General features: G+C 31.7%; 2 protein-coding genes, 1 long non-coding RNA gene and 1 other non-coding gene across 4 annotated transcripts; all 4 read right to left on the bottom strand.

Annotated features, from left to right (window-relative positions):
• Positions 1–5,145: 5,145 nt before the first annotated feature.
• LOC120258442 (transcription factor RAX1-like) lies at positions 5,146–6,201 on the bottom strand. The gene is made up of 3 exons (XM_039265859.1): positions 6,000–6,201; positions 5,720–5,849; positions 5,146–5,638 (listed from the first exon to the last, which is right to left on the bottom strand). Exons 1-3 carry the CDS (start codon positions 6,133–6,135, stop codon positions 5,146–5,148), a joined length of 759 nt encoding a protein of 252 aa, XP_039121793.1. The 5' UTR covers positions 6,136–6,201.
• Positions 6,202–7,050: 849 nt separating this feature from the next.
• Positions 7,051–9,904, bottom strand: LOC120274675. The gene is made up of 3 exons (XR_005540964.1): positions 9,800–9,904; positions 8,508–8,632; positions 7,051–7,220 (listed from the first exon to the last, which is right to left on the bottom strand). It is a non-coding gene; the product is annotated as an uncharacterized LOC120274675 (long non-coding RNA).
• LOC120267148 lies at positions 9,788–9,890 on the bottom strand. The gene has a single exon (XR_005538410.1). It is a non-coding gene; the product is annotated as a U6 spliceosomal RNA (small nuclear RNA).
• A 676-nt stretch (positions 9,905–10,580) lies between the features above and the next one.
• Positions 10,581–14,334, bottom strand: LOC120261301 (U-box domain-containing protein 12). Its single transcript, XM_039269142.1, has 4 exons — positions 13,942–14,334; positions 13,348–13,464; positions 12,259–12,672; positions 10,581–11,816 (listed from the first exon to the last, which is right to left on the bottom strand). Exons 1-4 carry the CDS (start codon positions 14,248–14,250, stop codon positions 10,755–10,757), a joined length of 1,902 nt encoding a protein of 633 aa, XP_039125076.1. The 5' UTR covers positions 14,251–14,334; the 3' UTR covers positions 10,581–10,754.
• Between the last annotated feature and the right edge of the window lie 4,979 nt (positions 14,335–19,313).

Raw genomic sequence — 19,313 nt, 5'->3', positions numbered from 1 at the left:
TGTTTTCAAAAAATGCAAACTCGCCATATTCAGTTACCTCCTCTAAGTAGCATGCGTCACACAGATGGCAGTTCTAGCTCGAGTGTGCATAGATAAACGTTTTATGTTTTTTTGTGATTGTTTTAATTAAATGTCACAATATCGCACTATTTTGTATCGAATACAATTATTATGTTGACTGAAATATATTTTTTGACATTTTGTCCTCAGCCCTCTCCCCCCTCAATCTTTAAGTCCTAGTTCCGTCCCTGAGTATAGCAACAATGTTAATATAGCACCACTTTAATTGAGTGTGAGTGGACTTTTACAATATGTACTCCTTTTTCTTCACCCTATATTTAGTGACTACTTTTCTGAATTCATCCCACATCTTTTATGTTTTTTTTTTTTTCTAAAATGATTCTCCTTTTCCTCCACTTGTTGTACATTAGGTGTATTATATATATTCAACTAATAGACTAATAGATAACTCTTGATTTGATGAAATACGAAGTGAATCTACAATATTTGAAATTAAAAACTTTACTGAATATGTTCTAACCTCTAACTCAATTAATGGCTATACAATTATTGACCTAAAACTGTAAACACAAAGTCTACTTAACCAGTCTATAACAATATAATTTTATAATAATGTCTCACAAATTTAAAATCAACAACACTACCTAGAAAATACATTTTACTAGCGGTTGTATTTCACTTCAATATTACTATATTTATTGTTGTAAATAAGACAAGAAGACTAGTTCATCAAAACCCTAATTGTAAATATGAACAAAGGAAACAGGTTTTGACCATACCACCAGAAATTATCACAGTGAGAACAATCAATTTTCCCTATAAAGACATTAGGAATAGTATGTTGTCTTGTGAGCTTTTCTAACAATTTATGCATTTGGGATCCTTCAGTGTTTGAAAGAGAAACCAAAAATTTGAACATTTCAATAATTTCCCACAATAAATAAGATGATTGTGCAAAACTTAACCTCAGCCCTGTTATGCAGGAAATCTTGATCTCTAAATAATATTCTAAAAATTAGAGATTGAATACATGACCCTAGAAAATTATCATTTTATCCCAATTAAGTACCAAAAATGACAAAAATTCACCTTGAAACAAAATAAATCAAGCAATAGGTCAACTTAAACCAAATTAAAAAATAATAAGAAAAGAAAAAAAAACTCTAATTAAGTAAAACCAAGCCTCTAGAAGGTATTAACTGGTGCATATACCCAATTTATTAAACTCAATAACTATGAGTTCTACGGCAAGCTTCTTGAACAAAGATTTCATTTATGATCGTAATTATAAAAGTACCCAATTCGTCCATTTTAACTTTCCTTAAAAAATGTACAAAATAGTATTTAAAAAGACAAATTTATTTTTTTTTTTCAATTTTTTTAGTGTAAAAGAGGTAGAAATTGTGAGTGTAGTGTGCTACTATGATTATTTTGAGATGAGGCATGAGTTGTGAGATTAGGGTTTTTAATTCTTTTGCTTAAAATTATATTAATATTAAACAAATATTTAGTTTTCTTGGTATACATGATTATTAATGATCCTATAAACAAGCTTGTTAATATTTCTATTAATAATTCTATTAGTGATTCTTGTAAATGAGCATATTAATGATATTATAAACGAACATCTTAATGATTTTATAAATAAAACTTAACGAGCTAATTTTGAGGGTGTTCAGGCTCAGCTCATTTATTTTATGAGCTTAGAAATTACGCTCATGAATGATTCATAGGTAATAAATGAGCCCAATTATATCTTTAAGCTTAACAAACTTGTTGGTTTTTTTATAGTCCTACTGGTGAAGCATATGGATTTTTTTAATTTTTATATAATAAGTTTGGATCCATATTTTTATTTAAGAATTTAAAAGTACTTCTAAACTTTAAAGTAATAGTATGATTCCAATATAATAAAATTCAAAGAAAATGGTTCAGAATTAAGGATTTAGATAATAAGATTTATCTGTTGTGAAAACAGATAGAGGTGTCTTATCCAGCCTAAGCACATCACAAATGATTTGTATGACAAGTAATAATTGTTTTTTTGGCCACATAAATATAAAACAAACACCAGCAAACATATCTATCAGCCTTGCCCATAAATCACAATTTCTATTATAATATTAAAAAAAAAGTTCAATAGTTCAAAGACATATGTGACTAATAAATGAATCTTTAATATCACAACCAACCCCTTTAACCAACTTTTTTTGAATGAGTTATTTTCCTCTCTTAGCATATCATTACAATAAATTAAATATTTCTTAAATCACAAATCTTTTAATCTAATCATATCAATGTCAAGGTAGATATTGGACTCCAATTCTCTACTAAAAATCATCTCACCCAATAAACTAAGCTTAAAAAATTAATAACAACATAATTAATAAAATGCATGCAAAACAAAAATAAGTCAATGGCTTAAATTTTTTATATTTATATTTTATTTTTTGGTGGTGGACCCTTGTTCCCTCAACAGCCATGGCATCAAAATTTGAGCATCAAATCTCTGTGGAGCCTTTTGTTCTTTCCCATTAGGATTCCTTTATTGTCTTTCTTTTTAATATTGTCCTTATTATGATTATGATTATTATTATTATTTTATTTTTTAAAACATATATCTCTGTTGCTCAAGTGAGATTCTATCATAATGCAACAAAAGTCATATATTTTCATGTATTTCTTTTAAGGGTTCATATAATGTTCTCCTTGGAGTATGTTTACTGAAAATTATGTCTAATTTACATCTATAGATTGAAATATATTGAGATTCAAATTGAGTTGAAATGTAATATACATTCAAAATTAAAGAGCATATTTATTTTGAGAGAGGAAGCAATAGGAGTCATGAAGAATATTAAATTTTATTATTTAAGTCATTTGAGGAGATAAAAGCAAGAATCATTTCGACAACTTCTTATTTTATTTTTATCTTTTACAAGAAACTTTGAGACAAAGATATATATATATATATATATATATATATAATTTTTACTCTAATTAAGAAGTCTTCACTGACAATGTCTTCACCACCCATCTTCTTTATATAGAAGTATTATTTTATATATATAATTTAATAATAATAGTAATTATTATTATTATTATTATTATTATTATTTTAACAAAGGTGATAAACGCCGTTGAAAGGACAAACAAATGTAAAAATGCAATTTTGGAGGGAAGAAAATGTGGTTTTTCCTATTGAGGACTCACATTAAGACTAGTTAACAGTATTGATGAAACTAGATTCTAGTGTAGAATGCATGAATAATAGTTAAAGAGTAAGATTTCAAATTCTCATCTCTTTGAACATTTTATGGCAAGTTACCAAAGACAACCAGTATTTTCCCTATTAAATTTTACTTTATCACTATAATAGCTATTATTACAACTTATATATTGAATGGTTAAAAAAATAGATATTTTGGATTGACTAATGGAACAAAATGATTACAATAGCAAACATTACTACATAATTGAATAGATTGGATAAATTCATAAGAAAACAGAAATACAAATAATCAAGCCTAGCTATTCAACATGATAGTCCCTCATAATCTTTCTTAATTTCTTTTACCCTTCTCTTCTATTTATTATTATTATTATTATTATTATTATTATTATTATTATTATTATTATTATTTAAATCATCTATGTATGTACGTAGATGTATTGTTCACTAGAAATATTTATTTACAGCCATTGGATGATGATTTAATGACTATTATTTATGTAGATACTATACAAAACAACTGCATATAATTACTGTATAATATTGTTTAAACACTGTTTTGCACTGTTTAATATTATTTATGAATAGTTCATAACCACGGAATACTAATCCAACAGTAAAAATCCCTAGATTTTAAATCTAGGGGCGTCCTAAATGATGGTTTCTCTTATTATTGTTAATATTATTAATTATTTATTCCTTTTGTACCTGAATTATCTTCATTGGTAGAACTTCAATATTGGAGGTCCAGATACAAACACTTTAATATTCATCTTCTGTTCACTGCAATACAGTAAGCATGTTATAATTTTTATTTAGCACACACAAATAACTAAATAGGCTTTGAATTGAAATACAATGATTAAACCAGTATCAATACAGTCAAACTTTAATTTGTTCTAGTTTTTCAAAGTTGTTTGCCATCTTTGAAAGCATAACCACATTTTTTAAGTTATGATTGAAAGAAGTAATTAATGTAAGTAGGTACGTGACAACTTATTATGGAAATTTTCAAGGATTTGGAGTCATTAAGGAAAAGGACAGACATGCTTGTTTGTTTGCTAATATTGGGATTAAAAATGCCATTTAGGTTAAGCAAAGTTAGACATTAAATTATTTAATTATGTTTGGAAACCCTATAGAAAAGCTCAGTTACCAAAAGGATTAGCCTTCATCACAACATGCCAAAAGGTGAAATTATTTTCTTAGTAGTTCAAATTAAGTTATATGATGCATTAATCTTTGTTAGTCTTATAAGAACAAGAAATAAACAATAAAAATAAAATTAGAACTTTAGATATACGCATCTACTTAAGTTTACATTTAATTCAATTTGATATGAATTCCCTTATTTGGTGTTTGTGAATATAAATATATATATATATATATATATCCATTGTCCTATAATTTTGACTTCTTCTCAACCATTCGAAGACCTCTTTTTTTTTAGATTATTTTATGAAAAATATTAATGATATCTAATTCTTGTGTTATATAGATTGGTTTGCAGATTGTTAAGAGACATGTTGAAGTATATGAAAAATTAATGAAAAAAATTATATGATTCAGTGAGTAAGAATGGAATACTTCACATGACAATCTAATGGTCTTTTTTAATTGTCATGTTTATTCTATATTTCTCTCTTAATAATCCATACAGATATCATTTAGAAAAAAATAGAAAAGTTCCTAAATATCAAATATTACAAAATAATTACCAATACTTCCCCCTTAGTTTCTCTTGGTCAAGAGCTTTGAACAAGAATGCAAATTATGTAGGCATTGGAAAGTTTCATCAAAGACAACACAAACAAACAAACAAACAAGCAAACAAACAAAGATTAAAAGAAAGAGAATCCAAAACGCAATTCTTATAATTTTTACAAAGAACACTAGAAATAGTACATGTTCTTCAAGTTCAAACCAGTACTGCATTTGTTTCCACTCAAAACACCACCATTCTCACCATCATGATCCCAAAACACACCTTCATTAACCTCCATTAATGAACCTTCATCACCTCCAAAACTCATATTATTATTAACATTATTAATGATCTGATGATCACCACCACCACCATTAATAAACTCAACTCCCAACTCTTGTTTCACATAACTACAACTTGGTTGTTGATGATGATGATCATAAAGATCACATCCAAACACAAGAGGATGATTATTATAATTAGGAGGATGGAGAAGAGGAGGAGGTGGAGTACTAGTGATCATGAGGTTGGGTTGAAGAGAAGGTGGGAAAAACACTTGGTTGTTTCTTGGATGAGTTGGAGGTGTGATCCCAAGCAGTTTCTTTTTCAGCTTTGTGTTCCAATAATTCTTGATATCATTGTCTGTTCTTCCAGGAAGTTGTGCTGCTATTATTGACCACCTGCATGCATGCATGCATTAATAATGATGATGATTATGATGATCTAGTTAAGAGAGATCAAGGAGAGGAAGAGAAAGAGACCTGCTACCAATGGTGGCAAAAAGAGTGAAGATGATGTTGTCTTCTTCTGGAGAGAACTCACCATGCTTGATGTTTGGTCTTAAGTAGTTCAGCCATCTTAGTCTACAACTCTTCCCACATCTTTTCAATCCTATAATTAATATTTTCTCATTAATATTAGAGCTTATATATATATATAAACAACAACAACAACAACAGCATCATAATGATCATATAAAAAGAAAAAAAGTACTGTATCTTTTTCATGAAAAGGAGAAATTAAGAAGAAGCTTGCTTTTACCAGCTTTGTGAGGAAGAGCAATCCAATTACCACCAGTTCCATTCTTCTCAATGTACTCCTTGAGCTTACTATCTTCTTCAGGTGACCATGGTCCTTTCTTCACATTTGCCTTATCACAACATGGAGCTCTTCCCATCTCTTTCTTTTTCCTCTTCTTCTTCTTCTTCTTTACAAGACAAGTTACAAGACAAGAAAGAAGAGAAAGAGGAATGATTATTATTATTGGTGTTATGAAAGAGAGAAGAGACAAGACAAAGCTAAGATATATAGTGAGTGAGAGCAAGTGTGTGAGAGAGAGAGAGAGAGAAAGAGAGATAAGTCAAAGGATAGGCTGTCTGGTTTCTATCATATCAAACTGTGTCCTTTTTCTCATATAAGACTTACCATCACTCTGAAAACAAAGCCATTCCCTATACCTTGGACCTATTCCCATCTTATTCTAGCTCTCTAGCTTTATATATTTATATACATATATAAATAGAAATAGTGATGAAATGAAAGAGAAGATGGGTCCTTGGTATCACTGTACTGTTTATTCTTGGTCAACAATGAAAACAAAATTTTTATGTCATTTGTCCTTCATTTTTCATCAATAACTGCATCCAATGGAGTTCTTCAAATCTTCAAATGTATTCAATAAATGAAATGAATATAAAAAATTTTTTATAGTGGACTTTTGTTGGCTGTTTTGTTCAATGCTCATTGTTTGTCATGTTTTTTTTTATTGGTATGTAATTTGTTGTTCTTTTAAGGGTATATATGTAAAACAAATGCATGGCATGATGGCATATGCTGATAGAATCTTTGTTTTATAAGGCCAACTTACAACCTATTACAAATTTTACAAGGTTATATTTACATTTATATCCACTTAAATTTACAAATTATCTTGGTATTTTGTTGCAGCATACAATAAATTATAACTTTTAAAATGGTATAAATGCAAAAAAAAAAAAAAAGAGTTTAGGGGTATGCAAGAAATTACATACAATCATAAGGGTATATCTGCAAAGATGAAGGGAAACAAAGACTTCTCATTGATTAATCAAAGGAGCTGATCAAGATACAACATCAATTCAATATTTGATACTAAAAAAATTGAGAAAAAGAAGACTTCCAACTTTTACATTTCAATTCACAAATACAAAAATACAAAAACATAATATATATATATATAATTTCAAGTTCACATCACAGTCACCAATTGCTTTTTAAATTTTTCTGCAAAACAAAGAGTACTCAAATGATTAGTTCATACTTCATACTGCATTTAATTAACAAAATAATTGAAATCACAGTATCATAAGCTTCTCATGCATAATTAACAATTCTTGATTGAAGTTCCAAGCAATAAACAATAAACAGAAGCTTGCACATATTGAAATAAAAAAAATAGTAGTGTTTCTGGGTTTGCTGTCATTGTTTGTCATGGAATCTTGAATAAAAAATTTAAGAAAAGCTGACATTGTCTTCTACTGCATTGACAATTAAACTCTTTGGTCTTGTTTTTCAATTCTTTCAAGCATTCATAAGAAAATGAACAAAACAAAAACTTCATGTTTGAATGACAAACAATTATCAGATAAGAAAGTGGATGAATGTATAAATTAAAATCAAAACCATAATGAATTCAGGATTGATGAGAATGGACAGAAAATTAATTGGACAACAGCTACCATAGACTACTGTCAAACAATGTATGATATGAACTATGAAGAGAGTTTTGAGATTTTCTACAACCAAAGAAGATCTCATTGGTCTGATGCAAACGTCACTGATTACATCTTGGAAAATGTGTGTGTGTGTGTGTGTTGATTGAGAGAAAAAAAAAAAAACAATAGATAAGACACTTGTCCCATCTACACTCCCCATGTGTGACTTAAGACATTCACAAAAACCCACAACAATGAATTTAGAGAAACAACAGGGATAAAAAAAGAGAGATTTTTCTTGTACTTTGTGAAAATGTATATTTCTGTTCATATAATTCAAAAAATGTTTAACATGATGTATATATTTTATTGTTTATTCATTTCAATCTTCAAACTTTCAAAATGTTCAATGTTAGTATTCAAAACATATGATCAACTCATCTATTTTCTCGTTGAGATAAATTTAAACTAAAAGTAATTTGATCCAATATGAAAAGACAGATATTTACCACTTTGAAAGTACAGTAACTAAAAAATTAACATCATGATGAAACACAGTATCCCAGCGCCTTATCAATCAAAAAGGTTAGAGTCCTCCAAAATCTATCAATAAGATATAATTGCATGTTTGTATATATCTAAAAAAATATATGTGTGGTGGTGTTTGGTGGCCTGTGACTTTTGGTGTGTCAGTAATGAAACTGAAAGACTTACATCAACTTGCAGACTAGTGCATGAGTTTCCTATTGTGTGGTGTCAGCCTCTTAAAGTCAGCAGAGTTATTATTATTATTTTTTTCCAGAGTAAATTGAAGATATCTAATAAATTATAACAGAGTATGCAGTGAAGTACTTACATTCAGATAAGGAATCCAATCTATCATTCTTTGCAAAAGTTTTAACACAGACATGCCATTGCCTTTTCTTGAGCCCAATCCACAAACTGAGCATTTGGTTTCCTTGAGCCATTCCCTCTGCCAGACTTTACATGCAGAAAAAAACAAAACAAACAAAACAAAACAATAGTTCACCCAATTTGATTCATTGAAAATTGAAACAAATTGAAGTTTGATCTTCAAACCAAATAGGGTGATTTTGTTTGTCAAGACTAGAAATCCTTGGCACCAATTGAACAATTGCAGGAATGTTTTTATTCTAATCATAATAAGACTAACTACATAAGTTAAAGAAGAACAAAAAAAAGTTTATAGAAGAATGATTAGTATTGGAATGACAGCATTTGTTTTCAATTTTAAAAACAAGGAAATTGATTGATTTATGTAGTTGAGTAGTTCATATTCAGGGTATCAGGAAAGCTAACTTGTTTTTAAGGAAAAAAAAAAGAGCACTAGTATAAAAGAAGTATGATCATAAATTTAATAAAACATGGCAAAGAAATCACAATCCAAGCCAAAGCAATGCATCAGCTTTCAACCCTAAACCCTAATCCTTGAAAAGCACAAACTCAAAATTGGTAATTTTGAAGTTTTAATCAAAGCATAAACAAGGAAAATCAAGCATTACATCTTCAGCAAAAATTTGGAGGATAATTGGAAGTAATTGGAAGAGAAAAACAAATAGAAACCCCAATTGAAATCCACAAAGATAACTTCCATTTATGAAAAGCATGAACACATATCAAAGCATGCATAAATAAAAAACATAAATTGCAGAAAAAAAAAAAAATCCCAAACCCTAAATCCAATTACTTACTTTTTCCAGTCACATAAATATAGTTGGTAAATTGACAGTAAATAAAAACAAGGATTGAAACAAATAATAAACCCTCATTGAATTCACTTCACTTTCAATTCACAAAGACACATTTCATCCATCCATGATAAGCATACACAGATTAAACACAAAAAAAGGAAATAAAATAAAGAAAAACATGGATCACAGAAGCAACACAAAAGATCAAACTTATAAACCCTAAATCCTAACTCTAATACATGAAATTTATGCTCTTTAGTCATGAATTAAAAAGAGGGAAAACACATCAATTAGAAAAGTTTGAACAAAAAGAGAAGAAAGAAAACCAAAAGTTCGGGTTTCAGACGCAAGAGATTATAGAAAAAGAAAGAAGAAAAACTAGGGTTAGGGTTTCGAGCAGGAGATTTGGGAAAATATATAAAAAAAAAATTTGGACCATTTCTCGATTTGTGCGTGTCATCCTTGCGCAGGGGCCATGCTAATCTTCTCTGTATCGTTCCAATTTTATCGGATGTCTCCGAAGAGACACTCACGTTGTGGGCATTTTGATATATAAAGCAATTGAAAATCAATCAAACAGTCGATGTGGGACTATTTTCTGAATACCATGGCTGAGATATGGGCCTTTAGAGTACATGCCCCACTTTGGCCCATTAACTGTGAGCCGTGTCACCGGGCTGAAGTATTGACTTTGGTTGACCTGAGTTATATAGAAACATAATTTTCTTTTTAATTTTTTTTTTATATTTGTTTTTTGTTTTATTTTATTCTTATCACTGAAAAATATGGAAAGAAGTAACTTTTGATGTTTTAAGAGGAATTAGATGATCATATGTAAATTATTTTATTACGCTTTTTGTTTATAATTCATATTTTAGATAACATATTTATAATTTTAAAATACTCTTTATTTATTAACAAAAAATCGCCTATGATTTTTTTTATATTAAAACTAATTATATATCAATCTTATTTATTTATAAAAAAAAACCATAATTTTTTCTTTAAAAAACAATGTGTATATATATACATGAAATAACATGGTTGACCACTTTTGGGGGGTATATATTATATTTTTATTTTTTATTTTAAAAAAGATTTTTATTTTTTCACTTAACGTTCACTAAATTTCAATAAAAGAAAATTGTTTAAAATATCGCTATATATATATATATATGTAATTGTGTGATTATAAAACAAACAGAGTCTTAAGGCTCTTCACACACTGCACAACACAAATTATACACAGTCAAATGAATAGTACATATGAACAGTTTGATACCAAACATTCTGAGGTTCAAAAACCTGTAACTATGAGACTCACACAATCTATATGCATATACTCTTATTATAGCAATATTATTCTACATGACAACATTAATTCACAAAGATCATGCCTCCGTTGCATGTTGTATCAACTGCAAAAGACTTCCGGCCTTTCGTTTTGCTCGATCTGTACCGTTCTCCGACAAATCCTTTAGTGTTTCTTCTGCTGATAATTCCTTTAGGATCTTCAGCTGTTGCACATCAGTGGTGCAGAGGGACCACAATATGGCAGCTGCATTTTCCTTATTCCGTGGAGACCCGGCCCTCACCACCTCGACGAGGATCGGAATAGGAGATGTCTCGGCAATTGCTGTTCTTCCTTCTGAATGACTTGAGAGAACTGCTAATATTGCTAATGCTTCATCCAGCATCCCTGCACTGTGATCAACTAATAGTTTCATCAGGTGAGTAACAATCCCGGCTTTCACAGCTTTCACTTTGTTACCCTGGTAGATGGCTAGGTTGAATAGTGCAGTAGCCGCATCTTTCTTGCCTCTCGGGCTCCCTTGACATAACAAGTCGATTAGAGGAGGAATAGCTCCGGCTTTCCCAATTGTTACTTTGTTATCAGGTATAACTGACAGGCTGAAAAGGGTTGCTGCAGCGTTCTCTCTGGCTTCCATGCTTCCATTTTTAAGCACTTCCACCATTAGAGGTATTGCACCTGTGCCAACTATACTTCCCTTGTTACTTTCATTGATTGAGAGGTTAAGGAGCGCGGTGACAGCATGTTCTTGCGTCCTAGGATCAGGAGAAGAAAGGAATTTTACAAGCAAGGGAATTGCCCCTGCTTCGGCAATGCATACTCTATTGTCAGAATTTCTCTTTGCAAGCAGTCGGAGTTCACCAGCAGCTGCTCTTTGTTCATCTCTGCTCCCATTCTCTAATTTCTGTAGCAGTAAGTAGACACCAGCGCGATCACAATCAGAAGAACTTCCAGATTTCTTGTCCCGACATCGTCCCTGTTTTTTAGGAAGTTCAATGCCATTAGTCTCACACCATTGTGCAATAAGGCTCCTCAATACAAAATTGGGAGTGAGAGCCATATGTGATAAGTTCTGCTGTGTCTTTGGACAGGTTTTGTGTCCGGCATCCAACCATTTTTGGATGCAAGACCTCTCATACGTCTGCAAAACAATATAAGAAATATGATTAGAAGTTTTAAAAGAACAAGATATATTTAAGAAGTTAGTTGGAAATAACAAAGGAAGAAGAAGAAGAAAAGAAGAAGAACAAGGAAAGCAAGCGATCATTTATTCAATAAAATAGGTCCCTTCCTCAGTGCACTCTTCTTGCTTGCAATTGTGAGTTGTACACCTCAAATGCAATGTCAAGGAACCTGTGCTAAATCAGCTCTTTTTCTTTCCTGCTGTATGAAGCTTCTGAACCTAAATGAGATATGATATTTTCTAAGGATATCTTCTTACTAATTACCATCTTGAAATGATTGAAATTGCTTGTTACTCCTTCGCTTTAAAAAAAAATTGCCTGCAACCCCGTCAAGGGGTGATTTCAAACTTTCCACAGGGATAACAAGGAACAATCACAGAAGAATATGACAAGAAGTACCTGTCCAGTGGAGACGATGACAGGATCCCTCATCAGTTCAAGAGAGATAGGGCAGCGAAAGTCATCTGGAATAACAGGAAATTTAAGTTTCCCAAGGCTTGGTTTGTTTTCAGGAACATCAGAAATTGGATTTTCTGTAACCACACAATCCTTGAGTTTCTTGAGCACGAATGACATTTCTTCCAGATGTTCATCTGGATTTCCATCACTAACTATTACCATGTCATTTAAAGCAGCAGATTCCTTCGTGAGATCATTGATGGTCCTTAGCTGCAGTTTTTCTGAAAGTCTTTTGAGAACTGCAGGCTCTGCAAACTTTACATTGCATGCCAAAGACAGATCTGCAAGAAGCTGTGTATCAGGAGAGTTGATTCTCCCTTTTGCTCTCTGGAATTGAGAATGCACAAGCTCAACCTAAAGAAAACATATTATTTACCTATGTTTAGAAGCCAGACAAATAAAAAAAACTGTATTTTACCATACACACACTAGATGCATGCCTTTGGGATAAATGAGAAACACAGCAGCATTAACCCTTCAGAAGTAGAGAATTATAATTAAGAGTTGTATCAAAACTTTTAGAAATAATTTTCGATAAAAGATACATCATCTTTGTAAAACCAGCAAACACTTGGGAGAAACAACACAATACTTCATGCTAAAGGAAGTGGCAACATATGCAAAAACTGGAAAAAAATGGATATCCTTCTTTTCTTGATTGACAAGATGGCGATAAGCACAGAAGGTCAAAGGAACCCATCAGCAGAGGGCAACTCCATTCAACATCAACATGATTCAGAGCAAGAAAATCATTTCTTGGTCTATGGATAAGGAAGCAATGGAACAAAGAAGGTTGGAAATTCTACAGCCTATATTGATATAAAATTTGTTATAGCATTGGCAATAAGGCATCTCATATGCTTGGATAAATAATATAAATATATCGGCATATTATAATACATGTATTTAACTTAAAATAGAAAATGTTTTACATGAAACATAGAAGCTCTTGCAAGATTAGCCTTATACATTCACAATAGGGATATTTAAAAGCAAGGGATTTAATTAATAGTCTGCAAAAATTGATACCTGTTCTTTAACTTCTTCAGACATAGCAATCCTATCATATGCTATGTCACTCAGTGCTTTCTCAATATGTTCTGCCACTTCTTGAAATTTGCTTGCAAATTCTTCGTATTGAAGAACCTAGGAAATAGAGTACTCCAAAAAACCAGTTAAACTCAAGAATTCAGAATATCTCGGAAATCAACTGTGAATAGAAGCTGTGTCATTCAATTACAAGATTGCATTGCATTCAATAAATGATCAACATGAAAGATTGCAGAATTCTGTGGCAAACAAGACAAGAACCAGTTAATCCATACAAATTCACTAATGCACAATGAACTCTGGAAGAATTCATATTTTCTAAATTCTAGCCCAACCATGACCATATAAAAATTTGAAATTTCCTAAACCTTAATCCAAGAAATACCAAAATCATCCTGAATTAGGGATTGCATAATTTCCTATGAAAATCAAGTCCAACAAAACCCAATAAAATTTAGAACTTTTGAATGAAAACTTCATGGATAATTCATTCAATTCAATCATCACCAAAAACAAACCAATAAAAATTAGAGAGTAAATCACAAAAACACAAAAAGAAAGAAAAACCAGTACCTGATAAAGCTTGCTCCCTTCGCAGACGGACCTCAAGAGCTCCTTCGCTGATACCAACGCATCAACGAGAGAGCCCAAAGAGCTAACATCAAGTCCACTAATAGAACCATCCCTCACGGCGTCCCTGAGCTCGTCGAAGAGCGGGCTGAGAAGCCTCACTCGCCGAGAAAGGTCATAGCAGGAGCTCCTCATCGGTCCTCGGAACTCCGGCAACCCCGAGATCTCCATCACCGTCCGAGACAGCAATTCCACCGCCGCCGCCGTTTGGCTACCCTCCTCCGTCTCCTCCCCCGCCGCCGTTGAACTCATCGAGAAGCTCGGATCAAAGCTCGAATGGATTGGGAGATGGAGAGGAGAAGACTAGGGTTCAAGAATGCAGAGACGGAGAAGAAGAGAAGAAACGGGAAACGGGAAACGGGAAACGGGAAATTCTGTTTTAATTTAAAATTAAAATATTTTTTATTTTATTAGAACATTTATTTAATTTTTTCAGAATATAAAATTATATATTTTTCTGAAATATAATTATATATTATAAAATAAATATAAATAAAAAGTGGAAATTTTTTTACTTAAATTTAATTTAAAATATTTAAAATTGATTTGGAGGAGGGGGGAAATGAATAAAATAATATAGGAAACACGACCAGAACTAGAAAGAATTGGTAAGAGTCTGAGGCTGTTATTTTAATGAATAATAAATAAATAAATAAATAAAGTAAATCATGTTATTTTCACCCTCTTTTTTTTTCTTAAAATATTCAAGTTCATTTGATTATTTAAATTCTTTAATTTAATAATAAGAATTTTCTAATTGGAGTGCAATGGGGTGTTTTGCACTATCACATGATGCTGACTAGATATGGGCATGCTAGTGGGGGTTTTTTTTTTAATATATATATATAGTTTTATACTTAAAAATAAGAATTATTTTTGGTAGATTTGGACTTGGAATTTTTTTTAAAAAAAATAAAGTTTTAAAATGCAAATATCACTAAAATTATGCATAAATATGAAAAAAATAAATAAATTTTAGAGCTTACAAATGATGGAGGACTTTTCAAGAATTTCAAGAACTAATTTTTTAATATATATAATTTGTTCTAGTGTAGATTAAATTTAAACATTTTGGAGGAATTTTTACATAAGTTCAAAAAATATAGTCATGAAGGTCGGTAACAATTATGTCAATATGGAAAAGTACAGGGGTGACACTGAAAACTTAATGGGAAACCAAAGACATTTTCATACAAATTTTCCAATAAAATATTTGGGAAAGAGATAAAACATTAGACATAGTCAAAGATTAGGACATGATGGAGTTGTCAAATATCTAACCATAACAAGACATTGATTAAAATACTTCCAAAGAAGTCAATTATTGTGCTATTTATGACATTGACCTTGAAAGGTAGGCATTTTTCCATCATTATATATATATATATTATTGTTACTTTGTTCCAACTATTCCAGGGAAGGTAAAATCACAAATTACAAAACCACAAAATTGGCATTTTGCTGAAGTTAATGTAACACTTCAGTATAGTACTGCAGTAATTAGCACTGATATTATAGAATTCATGTTAAAATTGAGAACTTTAACTTGTAATTAAAATAGTCTTTACATGGTAATGTTGCAACTCATATTATTTTCATGAATTTTATATACTGTAGGACATGCGCTATAGCACAATGTAAAAATTATAAACATGTGATCAACATGACCTCAACACAATTACTGTAGTAGTCGTGTTAAATTCTGAAATTTCTAGGATCTCTATTCTTCCTCTCTTTGAGTACAAGAACGGGATCTGAAACAAAATACTATCAAAGTTAATATGGAACACATAAATAAAACACACAATTTAGCGTCCCCTCTAATATAGGGGTGAAAAATCACAGGATGCTAAAACCACTTAAAACCTTTTTCCACTATAACAACAAAAGGATAATAAAGTTTTTCTTTATATTCAATTAAAGCTATACAAGCTTAGAGGCATCAACACATCAATAAAATGCTCTTAAGCAACACATGTTATCAACACAAGCATGGATAACAAATGTCTTCAAGAAGGGATTAAAAAAGAAGAAGATCAAACCTAGTAGATTAGGATAGCCACTAGGAAAGTTTCACCACCCAAAATCTGGAAAAAAAATCCAGCTCTAATTTGCCATTCGATCGTCTTCATATACTTAAGTTCTAAACCCCTTTTCACTTCTTTTTTCTTCTTGGTTTATCACTTTGTATGCTAGCCTCTCATGCATCTCTCACAACTTCTACAATACTCCAAATGTTAGCATAGATACTTTTTTATTTTTTATTTTTTTGTTAATTATTTAGGTGAGAACCACACTTATTCATAGGTCCCACTAAATAAGGCTAGCCCAACAATAGAAGTGAAAGTAGACTTCCATAAGGTCATGACAACATAGATAAATTCAAAGACATGCCAAAGAGCACGAAAGACATTAAGTGTTTTCACTACAACAGAGTGGGTCACATGAAGAAAGAATGCAGATTCCCATGGAACGAACAGAGTCAAGAAAGTAAAGATGAAAATGAGACTAATATAGTAGCTAGAAAAGGTGATGTTAGTATTATTTATGATGATAGCTGTATCAACTTGGTAAGCCACAAGAGTAACCAGGTGACAGATTCTGGAGCATCATTCCGTGTTACTTTACTCTAGATGAGTTGCTTACTTCCTACTCTAGATGTAACTTTAGGACTGTAAAGATGCAAACGATGGTGCATCATAGGTTGTGGGTATTGGAAATATTTAGTTGGAGATTAATTGATGACCGGCGTATAGATGAATTAGCATGTGCGTACATGGAAAAGTTCGATGGAAGGGTATTTCGGTAATTTGGCGGGCGACGGGATTTTATGGTTTGACAGGGTCTATTTGATGGGAAACGGGTCAAGGGACAAAAGTCACCAGTTTGTGTCCCACAAACTCGTGAGTCATACTAAAATTTGGCCAAATTCCATCGTTTAGGCCTCGAAAACCCTAATTTTGTCATTTTTAGTAATAATTGATTTCGTTATATCTTAGGATAGAAATCTCTGATTTGTGAGCTGTTTATGGCAATAGTCTTTATTTTGTTAGATCTTTTATTTCTTGCTGATATTTGAGAATTTACTATTTTTTATAATTTTTAAAATTATCTCCTTTCTTAGTGCTATTTTCACCAATTTAATGTAAGCCTACATCCAAGAGAAAATTAGTTTTGTGATCATCATTTTTATTGAATAATAAAATTTTATTCTTTCTCAATCCTGGTTATCGTTGATCAACAGGTGTTGAAAGACTTATTATCGGGTATTCGTGCGCAAATCAACGGTCTCAAGTATACTGCTGCATCACTAATCTCGGGTACAAGTTACTATAAAGATATTAGGCATGTTCTAGATATGAGCATAAATTTGATTTCCGCAAGCAAACTTGATGATGAGGGTTGCACTAATTAGTTTAGTGAAAGTAGATGGAATTTCACGAAAAAATCTCTAGTAATTGCTAAAAGAACGAAGATGAATACATTCTATGTCTTGCAAGTTAAACTTCATAAATGAGAGACAAATGTAGTTCAAATGAGTTCAAACATTGATCTATGGCACAAGAGGCTCGGCCATATCAATGAAAAGTTATTGCTTAATTGGGCAAACTCATAAAGTTGTTTTTTATTCACATCCTCCATCAAGAAAATTAAATATAATTGATTTGATTCACACTGATCTTTGCAAGAGAAAACCTTTGGAGGAATACTGTATTTTACAGCCTTCATCGATGACCACTCAAGGAAGATATGGGCTATTGCTCTGAAAACTAAAGTTCAGGTTCTTGATGCTTTTAAGGAATTCTATGACAAGGTTGAAAGGGAGACAAGAAAACAACTGAAGGCAGCTAGAGCGGATAATAGTGGTGAGTACATAGGGCCAGTTGAGAATTATTGCAAACTCTACGGAATCAGGCTTGAGAAGGCACCTGCTAAGACACCTCAGAGGAATGATATAGCAAAGAGAATAAACAGAACAATTGAAGAAAGAATCAGATGTATGTCGTCATAAGCGAAGCTTCCGAAGCCATTTTGGGGGAAGGTTATGAAAGCATCAGTTGACCTAATTAATTTTTCTCCAGCAACAGTATTAAATGATGATGTACCAAATAGAGTTTGGACTAGGAAGATGTATCTTATGATCATCTCAGAGTGTTTGGCTACAAGGCTTATGTTCATATTCCTAGGATGAAAAGTTTGAGCTTGATGATAAGGTAAGTACATATATTTTTATGGGGTATGGTTATGAGAAGTTTGGACACAGATTATAGGATCCAGCGAATAAAAAAATTGTCAAGAGGAGAGATATAATTTTCCTTGAAAACCAGTTGACTGATGATGGTGACAAGGGTTAAAGATCTAGTTCCTCTACTGAAATTCCTATTAATTTGGATCTTATCCCTTCCCCTGTGAGGAATGTTGATCAAAGGGGAGAAGTCTAAGAAGATGGTGATGACACAACTAATGATGAAACCTGTCCCTCTAATAATATAAAGTCAATTAAAGAAGCAAAACAATCACCACCACTACCACCAGTTGAGATTAGCTAAGAAGATCTACTAGGAAGCACCGACCTTTTAATAGTTACAATGTTAATGAGTACATCATGTTCAGTGATGGTAAAGCTCTGTGTGTAAATTGAAGAAGCTTGTATTAGCTTAAACAAGCTCCAAGGTAATGGAACAAAAGTTCGAATCATTTATGATGAATTATGGGTACACCAGGACTGCATTTGACCAGTGTGTGTTTATAAAGAAACACTCCATAGATAACTTCATTTTTCTCCTTTCACATGTTGATGACATGCTTATTTAGGATATGATGCAAGGAAAATTGAAGATTTGAAGAGAGAATTGAGCAAGCCTTTTGCCATGAAAGACTTAGGTACAACTAAACAGATACTTGGTGAAGATCTCCCATGACAGGAAGATTTGGAAGTTGTGGTTATCTCAAGAAACCTACATTACTTAAAAGATTTAACATGAGTAAGACCAAGGCTATTGTTCTCCACTTCAAGCTCAATTCAAAGCAATGTCCTACAAGTGAAAAAGAAAAGGAAGAAATCAGCAGACTTCCGTATGCATATGCAATTGACAATTTAATATATGCCATGGTGTGTGCAAGACCAAACATAGCTAATGCAGTTGAGGTTGAGAGTAGCACATGCAACAACACGGCCGTACAAAAGCTGTGCTAATTACATATTGAAATTCTTAATTTTAGCACGGTTTCTACAATACGTGTGCTGAATGCTACAATACCGTGCTGAAGTGTTGCAGTAACTGCATCAAAACACCGGCTTTTTGGTTTGTGAT

Source organism: Dioscorea cayenensis, chromosome 1, assembly GCF_009730915.1.
Source record: "Dioscorea cayenensis subsp. rotundata cultivar TDr96_F1 chromosome 1, TDr96_F1_v2_PseudoChromosome.rev07_lg8_w22 25.fasta, whole genome shotgun sequence".
Taxonomy (NCBI): Eukaryota; Viridiplantae; Streptophyta; class Magnoliopsida; order Dioscoreales; family Dioscoreaceae; genus Dioscorea; species Dioscorea cayenensis.
Note: the sequence above shows the minus strand (reverse complement) of the source record. Positions and strands in the feature narration are given on the sequence as shown.

Excerpts from the sequence above, each read along its gene's own strand:
- LOC120258442 (XM_039265859.1), bottom strand. The coding sequence starts at position 6,135 with ATGGGAAGAGCTCCATGTTGTGATAAGGCAAATGTGAAGAAAGGACCA. Across the intron at positions 5,850-5,999 it reads TGCTCTTCCTCACAAAGCTG|GATTGAAAAGATGTGGGAAG; the intron begins GTAAAAGCAAGC and ends TATTAATTATAG. Across the intron at positions 5,639-5,719 it reads TTTGCCACCATTGGTAGCAG|GTGGTCAATAATAGCAGCAC; the intron begins GTCTCTTTCTCT and ends GCATGCATGCAG.
- LOC120261301 (XM_039269142.1), bottom strand. The coding sequence starts at position 14,250 with ATGAGTTCAACGGCGGCGGGGGAGGAGACGGAGGAGGGTAGCCAAACG. Across the intron at positions 13,465-13,941 it reads AAGGGAGCAAGCTTTATCAG|GTTCTTCAATACGAAGAATT; the intron begins GTACTGGTTTTT and ends TCTATTTCCTAG. Across the intron at positions 11,817-12,258 it reads TCATCGTCTCCACTGGACAG|ACGTATGAGAGGTCTTGCAT; the intron begins GTACTTCTTGTC and ends ATTGTTTTGCAG.